This window comes from Lipotes vexillifer, unplaced genomic scaffold, assembly GCF_000442215.2.
Source record: "Lipotes vexillifer unplaced genomic scaffold, Lipotes_vexillifer_v1.1 scaffold394, whole genome shotgun sequence".
NCBI classification, from domain to species: domain Eukaryota; kingdom Metazoa; phylum Chordata; class Mammalia; order Artiodactyla; family Lipotidae; genus Lipotes; species Lipotes vexillifer.
The window spans coordinates 249,110-259,216 of NW_006791731.1; the positions used below are offsets into that span (position 1 = coordinate 249,110).

General features: G+C 56.5%; 1 protein-coding gene across 1 annotated transcript in view; it reads left to right on the plus strand.

The window, feature by feature from the left end:
- Window positions 1-10,107, plus strand: part of ARHGAP39 (Rho GTPase activating protein 39) — a 56,312-nt gene that overhangs the window by 1,717 nt on the left and 44,488 nt on the right. Inside the window, exon 2 of the mRNA XM_007464523.1 lies at window positions 4,118-4,543. Coding sequence (XP_007464585.1) covers window positions 4,118-4,543 — 426 coding nt within the window. The remainder of the gene's footprint in view (window positions 1-4,117; window positions 4,544-10,107) is intronic.

Below are 10,107 nucleotides of genomic sequence, written 5' to 3' on the forward strand. Positions count from 1 at the left end.
GAATGGAGTCTGGTCCTGTGCTCACACTGGGTTAGCTTTCTTCTCCCTCTTGTGGATATGATGTTCATCGAAATACAGTTGCGTCCATTTGTTTCAGTTTGAGGTTTTTTCCTCTCCCTTTCCATTCTTATTGATTTAATTTTGTTTTGGTTTGTTTTGGTTTGGTGTTTTTGGCCGTGCCCACTCGGCTTATGGGATCTTAGTTCCCCAACCAGGGATTGAACCTGGGCCCCCGGCAGTACAAGCGCCGAGTCTTAACCCCTGGACTGCCAGGGAAGTCCCTAATTTTGTTTTTTAAACATGTAGACCCTTAGCATGCTTTCAAAAGACAAAACTATTCAAAAGGTATTTATATTCAGAGAAGGACCCCCCCCCCCCCCCCCCCCCCCCCCCCCGCCCTGGACCTTCTGCGTGCCCCACCTACCTCTTGCAGGAGGTTATCTGGTTTATCTCCTATGTCTCTGTTTGGAAGGGTGCCCTGGACCTCGGGCCCCAGAGGTGGCCCCCTTTGCAGCCTCCTGGGTGTGGTGGCCCACCAGCCCCGTGTTCAGTGTAGGTGTTTCCAGTTAGCATGCAGTTAGGAGTGATGCTGCGGTGAGCGCCTGGTGCTTGTGTCATTTTGTTTTCTTGGTGGTGTGTCTTCAGGGAGATTGGGGTAGGGGTTGCTGGGCTGGAGATGTTGTGCCCTCACGTGCCCTCCGTGGGGCCCTGCACGCTGCCCCCGTCTGCCCACAGCCTCCCCCAGGATGAGGCTCGGGCCTGGATGTGGTGCCCGGGGGCTGGAGGCCTCAGTGTGGCGTGGGTTTTATGTCTGATGCCAGGTAAAGTGGGACATTTCACATATGTTATTTACTTTAAGAATTGTCTGTTCTTATCTTTTGCCCGTTTTCCTATAGTATATTTGTTTTCTTCTTGTTCAAATTTATGTATTAAGTATATAACCTTTTATCTGTAATTTATATTGCAAATATTTAATATTCTCACCAAATGTGTCCAAAGAAACCAAATCTTTTTTACTTTACAATTTGCTGATCTTTTTTTAGTGCCTCTGGGTTCTTAGTCACTGCTAGGCATGAGCTTCCTGTGTGTGGCGTGAGCTAGGGGCCAGCGTCACCCTCCTGCCCAGAGGCCTCCGCTTCCAGCACCGTTTGCTGGAGAGGCTGCCCCTTCCCTGGTGAACGGTCCTGCCTCTGCTGTTGCAGGATCCCCACTGCAGGGGCTGTGCTTGGTCACACTCGCCTCCCTTTCACCTGGCAGATTGCCTGGGACATACTTGGCACTCGTGAGGCTCTCCCCGGAAGTAAGTATTTGAACAGGTCATTGTCTGCGAGCAAACATCTCCACGACTTGGAGGAAAGAGGCAGTTCGTCCGCGCAGCCTGCCCGGCACACGGGGAGAGGCCGCGGCAGCGTCACACCCAGGAAACCGCTGTCACCTTGACTCTTCCGGCTCTTTCCCCAAATGGCTCATCCTTTCCTACCCAACTCATGTTAGACATCGTCGCCATATAAATCTCCCTCGAACTCCATTCCGATGGTGTGGGTGGGTCACTGTGATCAGTCTGTCACCCACAGGTCCCGACCCTTCCTACTGGCAGGGAAGCCCCAGAGTGGTTTCAGCACCATTCCTCCATCACGCGCCCAGGGACCAAGCATCCTTAGGCTCTGCAGCCCCCACTGACCAGGTGCTAGGTGTGGACAGCACCGACCTCGGGGACGAGGTCTGCCCTCCCCTCCCTGCCATGGGGTCTGCTCGGGCCCCGCTCGCTCCCAGCCCTCCCCAGGCTCCAGGTTCCAGCACGTTCTCTGCGCCCTGGGTCCCAGGGGACTTGGTTCAGTGCCGTTCTGGGAGTGCCCAGAACGTTCTTCTGAAAAGGCGGGGTCCTGCCCACGTGCACACAGGGATGCGCTGAAAAGGGAACAGATGTTTTTCTTTATTCAGAGAGAATTATCGCCATTAGATTCATTTGAAAGTGTATTTAGAGGAAAAATAAGAATTGTTATCGCTTCCCTGGGGCTCAGAGTGTTCGGTCCAGTGCTTTCTGAGCATCTCTGCTGGGTCTGCCCTTCCTTGGGTAGCGTCTGCCTTTCGTCCCAGCCGATCCCATGCCGCGGCCCAAGGGGAGAGCAGGCGGTCAGCTGAGGGCAATCTCGGAACCTCAGGGCTTCCTTCCTCACGGGAGCAAGACCCCCAGCTCCTGGCCTGGTCTCCAGGCGCCTTCGTCCCTGGGTGGGGGGGCGCCCTCAGGCAGTGCCCGCCAGCTTCCAAGCCTGGTGGCACCCGTATCCTCTGGCTGAACGTGGGGCGCCCGCTGAGCTGCACTGGCGGTGCCTTCCATCCTAGGGCAGTGCAGCCGGCCGCAGGGCCCGCAGCTTCCTGGTTAAAAGTACCCAGTTCCCAAAGTTAGAAGTTTGCTCCGTCTTCTGTGTGGACAATGGCCAGCTGGCGGCCGTGGGGATCCAGGCAGGAGGGGGCGAGAGGACAGGAGGGCGTGAGAGGGCCACACACTCCCACCAGGCAGAGAAGCAGGGCAGGGGCTGGTCCACTCAGTGCTGCGAGGTCTGCCTCCTGTCCTCTACGTCTAGGACACCACCTCACGGCCTCTGTCCCTCAAGCCGTCTGACCCCAGGATGCCCACCCAGCCCTGCTCCTTCCGCTACAGGATGGCAGGTTAGGCAGCGGTCCCACATGGGCAAGCACGGAGCCCCAGTGCCCTCCCCCACCGAGAGCTGCCCAGTGTGACCGCAGGTAGAGGGAGACGGGAGGGCTGCAGCTCGGAGAGAGAGGGGGCTCGCTGGCTGGATGACCGGGGTGGGGGGAGGCCGCTCAGACGTGGCCAAGCCGCACAGGCCGGGCCCACTTTGCACTTCCTCCTCCAGCCCTGAGGATCCTCAGGGCTCTCCCTCTTTCCTGCTCCCTCCTCATCTCCTGCCCTCTCTGTGGCTCCACACCATTCAGCTGCTGTGCCCTGCCCACTGTGCTAGCCTGCCTTGGCTCAGCCAGCTTCCAGAAATGACTGTGGACCCAGAAAGAGGCCCTAGAGCCTGCAGGGCTGCTGCGGGGCAGGGGTGTGTGTGTGTGTGTGTGTGTGTGTGTGTGTGTGTGTGTGTGCGCGCGCGCGCGCATCCTAAGCAATCGGGGCTCATCGCCCGCAGGACTGTGCCTTCTCTCCTCCCCACCCCAAGCACGTCTGGCCTCAAAGAGTAGGGATGAGGTTCCCAGAGAAGGATGAGGTCCTCAGAGAAGGGCTGCCCCCTCAGCCCTCTGCCAAAGCCCACCCGGGCTCCCAAGTGAAACACTGGACCTTCGGCAGAGGGCAAGGAGCAGGGTGCCTCCCCTTCTCTCCGAAGCCCTGGAAGCTCCTGACCATCCCAGTGGTGGTGAGGACCAGGCCCATCACAGAGTCCAGGAACAGTGGACACGGTGCATCCACACTGCAGAGCAGCGCATGGCATTTAAGATTGTTGTTTGTTGAAACTTGGAAGCAGGATAAAAAATGCTCCTTGTCAGCTGGAGCACACCCTGATATCAAACACATCGGCATCATAATTGCCTTGTTCTGAACAGCTTTAATTTACACTCTTAAAAAAAAAAAAAAAAAGGTCTTACGTGGATGGAAGCCCTCTGCTTGGGGTGGGGGGCCTCTGGGGGGAACCATCTCCGCTTTTGACTGGGGCATCACAGTAACGGTGGAGTCCGCTTCTGCTGCAGCTGGACGGGTGGTGGCGGCCTGCAGTGGCTGCTAAGAGCAGCCAGGGCATCCTGTGGGGACCTGGGCCCTGGCTGGGAGGAGTGAGGGCAGTGCACGTGGTCCAGGCCCTCTGAGGACAGGGGGCCAGAACCCAGGGCATCCCTAATGTGGGGCCAGCAGAGAGGGGCCAGTTGGAAGATCCCCACCACTCCCAGGGCTGGGCCCTAACGAGCATGTAGAAAATCAGAAGTGGGTGGAATTTAGGTTTGCGTCGGTTTTATAAGTGACAAGATTTCTTGCTTTTGAGGCTGGCAGATATGAGGACGGGTCTGGTGCTGGATGAGCCATTCTTCAGACACGGGACGCAGGGAGGGTGGCCCGATGGGCAGGATATTCGCACCCTAACGCTGCCGCCCCTCTCCCCAGGCTGGAGTGGGTGGAGATCATCGAGCCGCGCACGCGCGAGCGCATGTACGCCAACCTGGTCACGGGCGAGTGCGTGTGGGACCCGCCGGCCGGCGTGCGCATCAAGCGCACCAGCGAGAACCAGTGGTGGGAGCTCTTCGACCCCAACACGTCGCGCTTCTACTACTACAACGCCACCACCCAGCGCACGGTGTGGCACCGGCCGCAGGACTGCGACATCATCCCCTTGGCCAAGCTGCAGACCCTGAAGCAGAACACCGACTCCCCCAGAGCCTCGGCTGAGAACAGCCCTGGGAGGGGCAGCAGCGTCAGCCATGACGGCAGCACCAGCTCGTCCCTGGAGCCCGAGCTGGATGCCGGCGACCAGGTGCAGGAGACTGTGGGGCGAGCCAGCCGGCAGGCCGTGCTCGCGGCGGAGAGCGGCAGGTGAGGCCGGCCGGGCACGCGGTGCGGGGGCCGCGGGGGCCGCAGCAGCCTGCCTCCTGGGGGTGGGACCCTGTGCAGGGAGGAAGGGCCGCGCTCCCCTGCCCCCACCGGGGGCGGAGCCCGGCGGGCAGCCAGGGCTGCTCTGCTCTGCCCTCCGGACCTGTTGCCTGGGGCTGGAGGTTTCCTGGCTACTTGTGGAATTGCTTGGCTCTTTCGGGACCCCGGAGCTGGCCCCGCAGAGTACGCGTGAGGAGCGGGTGTCTTCCCCAGGCAGACCAGCCTGTCGATCTCGGGACGCAGATACGTGGGGATCCGTACCACCTGGCACCGAGCACCCCTGCCCAAGCTTGACAGATCTCACCAGCATCCTGGGAGGGAGGTGAGGGGGTCACCCCCGTTTTACAAAGGAAGGACTGAGGTGGTCGGCAGCGAGGCAGAGCCCAGGAAGTGTCTGCCCTATCCAGCGGCCGCCGTGGCTGTGTGCAGAGGTGGCTGCTTTCCCTCCTGGACTGGCGAACAGTGAGGGCTCCCACCTCCTGCTGGCGTCTCACATCTGGACGTCTCCCCCCAGCTCTTGTGGCCCACCCCAAGTGCCCATACTCCAGAGCCTGAACCCCGAGTGCCTGCACCCCAGAGCTGGCACTCAGCAGACCCTGTCCCAGGCACCAGAGTCGACCCCAGGGCCCAGCATTCAAGGGACCAAGTCCGGAAGGAATGGCTGGATGATATGTGCCCTGGAGAAAACCAAACAGGCCGGAAGTTACCAGAAAAATGCCAGGGAGGATCTGAAATTGGAGGCTGGGCGGGGACAGGGTGGCGGGAAAGGGGCTGGGCAGGCTGGGTTTCACCTGGGGACGGTGGAAATCACAAAGCAGTCGAAAGCCGACTTACACGGTGGGTCCCTTTGCTCCTTGGAGAATGACGTGCCAGGCCAGGGACGGTGGCATTGTGTGCCGAGGGTGCGGGGGGCAGACGGGCAGAGTCGGATGTGCTGGGACTCGAGACTGGCTGTGCTGCTCCTGTACAGCATGGGGAGCCGGACACGCGTGGGGGCAGGTCAGTGTGGGTGCTGGACACACACTGGGCTCGGGCCAGAGCCTGAGGCCTGGGCAGGTGGGCCTGAGCGGGCTGACAGGCTGTTTGGGAGCTGTCCTCAGGAGCCAGAGCCCGGGATGAGCCCCAAGGAGGAAGCCAACGGCTGAGTTTTAAAAGCAGCCTTCCGCCCTTCTGGTGTCCTCATGGAGCTCAGGCTGGCTGCTTCCTCCCGTCCCGCAGATCTGACAGCCTTTGGGCTCAGATACCCTCCTGTTCGCCTTGGGTTGTGATGGGTGCTGGCTCATCCTTGCGGTCAGGTGAAGGGACTGGACTCTTTAGAATTCTGTCGACCAACGTGTCCAGCACCCATGCCCGCTATCTGTGGGTGGGAGTGTCTTCTTTGCAAAAGTGTCCTGGATGCAGCGTGGTGACTCGGATCATGGGGTCGGCTTGGGATCGGGTTCCCACAAGAAGCCTTGTTCGGACATGGATTAGAATTGTGTTGGACTTGTGGGGAGTAGGCACCTTGATTATGTCCCCTTATCCCATAGATGAAGGTGGTGCATTTTACACTTTTTTCCACAAAGGACTTGCATATTTTTTTAAGGTTTATCTTTAGGTACCATATAAAGTCATATGATCGTTACTGGTATACAGACGTGAATTTTTATGTCAGGCCTGTTTTTACACTTTTGCTGCGCTCTCGGTAGTTTCAGTAGGGTTCACCGTCTGTCTCCTGGGTTGCCTGTGACACTGGCCAGCTGTCCCAAGCTGGTCAGCACTTTCACAGTGAGGATGAACCAGGGATGGCTTGTCCCTGTGCTCAGGCTGCTGGCCTGCTGTCCGTGTAACACTGTGACACTGGCCATCAGGCTGCGGCATCCCTTTCTATTATTAGGCTTTTTAGCATGAATGGATGCGGAACCTTATCCAGTACATTTTCTTAGTCTATTGTGGGTTGAATTTTGTCCCCCAAAAGATATGCTGAAGTCCTAATTCTCAGCACCTGTGAATGTGGCCTTATGGAGAAATAGGGCTGCTGCAGACATCATTAGTTAAGCTGAGATGGGGCCACGCTGGAGTGGGCAGGGCCCTAGTCCCGCAGGACTGGCGTCCTTGCAAGAAGACAGAGATGCACAGGACAGTACCCTGACGGCCGAGGCAGAGGCTGGAGCCCTGTGGCCGCAAGCCGAGGGACGCCAAGGATGCCTGGCCCCACCAGAAGCTGGATGGGGGCCTGAACAGACTCCCTCCAAGCATCCAGGAGGAGCCGGCCCTGTTGGCACCTTGATCCTGGGCTTCCAGCCTCCAGGACCGTGAGAGAGTGAATGTCTGTTCTTTTAAGATGCCCACTTTGTGGTGCTGGCTCCAGCAGCCCCAGGCACTACTACAATCAGCATTTTTCTTTTTTTTTTTTCCTTGCGTTATGCGGGCCTCTCACTGTTGTGGCCTCTCCCATTTGCGGAGCACAGGCTCCGGACGCGCAGGCTCAGTGGCCATGGCTCACGGGCCCAGCCGCTCTGCGGCATGTGGGATCTTCCCGAAACGGGGCACGAACCCGCGTCTCCTGCATCGGCAGGCGGACTCTCAAGCACTGCGCCACCAGGGAAGCCCAATCAGCATTTTTAAACAGTCATCTCTCTCATGTGTTCCTGGGATACTCTGTGTAATTTTTAAAATAGATTCAGGTTGCTAATATTTTATTTAGGACTTTTTTCCCATGTTGATAGGTGAAAATGGCCTATACTTTTCTCCTTGTTCTGTGTGTCTTGGCTTTTTATCAACAGTGGGAGCGTTTCCTCTGAAACGTCGTCTGCTCCTAGAGTGTCTGGCCAAGAGCGCTTGCTCACCAGCCAGGCCTGTGACCTGTGTGGACGGAGTTTTAACTACTGGTTCCTTTTCTTTACTGCTTGCAGGAATGTTCAGGCATTTACTGTCTGAAGCCCTGTTTTATGGAGGCCTGCTGATCTAAGTCACAGACACGTTGGCATAGGCTGCCCTGCTGCTGCCCCTTCCTTCGTGGACGTTTGTCCGCACAGGCCCTTTGCTCCTGCTGCCGTGCCTCGTGCGGGTTCCTGGAGGGTTTCCGCATGCTCAGTCTTCTCAGAGAACCCGCCCCGGCTCTCAAGAGCCTCTTTTGTGTCACTGCTCTTCTATTTATTGGACATTTTTTTCTCAGTCTTTTACTAACTTATTCTTGGAAACTTAACTCATCTATTTTCACTGTTTCTTTTGAAACGAACTTTTGCAGTCATGCTTCCCTCAGCATATACTCCTTTAGTTCTATTACACAACTCTTGGTATGTAGAATTTTCATTGTTCAATTTTAAATATTTTCTACTTTTAATTATGATTGCTTTTTTGACTCGTTTGTAATTTAGAAATGTCTTAATTTCCAAAACTGTAGGTTACTCTCCATTCTTGTGCTTGACTGTGAACTTAATTTCATTTTGGCCAGAAAGCATGATTTGTTTTTGAGACCTGCCTTGTAACCTGAATCCTGAATTTTTATAAATGATTTCAGGACCACTTCAAATATTTCTGTTCTCTGGGCTCCCCTGGTGGCGCAGTGGCTGGGAGTCCGCCTGCCGATGCAGGGGACGCGGGTTCGTGCCCCGGTCCGGGAGGATCCCACATGCCGCGGAGCGGCTGGGCCCATGAGCCATGGCCGCTGAGCCTGCGCATCCGGAGCCTGTGCTCCACGACGGGAGGGGCCACAGCAGTGAGAGGGCCGCGTACCGCAAAAAAAAAAAAAAAAATTTCTGTTCTCTGTTAGGTCCAGGGTTCTCTGTGTGTTTGTTAGGTCAAATCTGTTAATTGTGTCAATTGAGTTTCTTACTAATTTTTTGTCTACCTGAGGTATCGATTCTGAGAGGTAAAGTCTCCCCAGACGGTGGAATTGGTCTGTCCCTCCTTCCTGTCTCGCACTGCTGCTGCCTGTGTGTGGAAGCTGTGGATCGGCTGCATATAGATTTGCAGTTAGGTGTCCTGATGCATTTTTCCTTTGTCGTTACGTTGTGTACCTGCTGATGCTTTTTGCCTTGACGTGTGCTTTGGAACTGGCGTCGGCCAGTTTCTCCGTGGTTAGTATTTGCCTCTGAACGGCAGTCCTTTCCCATGCGCTTTAGGTGTGTTTCTCATCAGTAGGCTGTAGGGTTAGGGTCATGCTTCACCCATTCCATCACCTGTCCTTGGTCTGGCGGGATGGTTGCGGGGGTGCTTCCTGGGGATCCCTGATACGGCGAGAGGATGTGGTTTGCCATCCTCGTACCCTCCAGGCCCAGGCTCTTCCTGTCATCCTTCGTCCTGCGTGCGTCCACCGCCCAGCGTGTTCCTGTGCACGGGGGGCTGTGGGCTGTGCCCCTGCCGCAGGACACTGCTCTTAAGCTGCGCGCACCCTGCAGCCCGGGGCGGCCCTGCCCCTCCTCCTCTGTGCCCGGGGCCCGGGTGGGAGTGTTTGGGGTGAGTGACCGGCAGGGCGGCCCTGGACCAGGCTTACGCAGCAGATCTGGTCAGGCAGAATCTCGCAGATGTGAATCGGCTGCTTCTGCCTTTCTCACACTTCCTTCTGGAGCTGCTGGCTGACTTCAGTGTGCAGGATCCCTCACGAACCCCAGGGCTCAGCTCCTCCCCTCGGCGTGCCTGCTGACTAGTCCCTGGTGTCCTTGATTTTGACGCAACCAAATTTGCCATTATTTTCGCCGTATGGTTTTTCTTTTTCTTTTTTTTTTTATAATAAATTTGTTTATTTATTTTTGGCTGCGTTGGGTCTTCGTTGCTGTGCGCGGGTTTCTCAAGTTGCGGCGAGGTGAGCGGGGGCTACTCTTGGTTCCGGTGCATGGGCTTCTCGTTGCAGTGGCTTCTCTTGTTGCGGGGCACGGGCTCTAGGCACACAGGCTTCAGTAGTTGCGGCGTGCAGGCTCAGTAGCTGTGGCTCGTGGGCTCTAGAGCGCAGGCTCAGTAGTTGTGGCGCACGGGCTTAGTTGCTCCGTGGCATGTGGGATCTTCCTGGACCAGGGCTCGAACCCGTGTCCCCTGCATTGGCAGGCAGATTCTTAACTACTGAACCACCAGGGAAGCCCGTGGTTTGTTTTTAATGTTTTGCTTAGAAAGTTCTTTCTTGGCCTATGCCCAGAGGTATTCGCTTATATGTCTTGTGTTAACTTTATAGTTTTCTCTTCCACGTGGAGGCCTAGGTCTGCCTGGTGCCACCTTCGTGTGTGGCCAGAAGGATCCTCGTTACGTCTCCTCCCCTGCCCACCCGTGCGACACGCCACCTTCTCTCCCTACAGCGCCATCAGTCTGCTCTTTGGGCACCACCCAAGCCTCGTGTGTGCTAGGAAGCGTCCCTGTCTCCTCTTTGTATTTAAGAGTATCTTAGCTAGCTGTGGGCTTTTCTTCTCTCATTTAAATCCTAGAGTTCAGATTCCTCAGAAAACCCAGGAGGCTATTGCATGGACTACAGTATAGTGTAAACATACCTTTTTTTTTTTTTTTTTTTTTTTTTTTTTTTTGTGTCCGCCACCCCC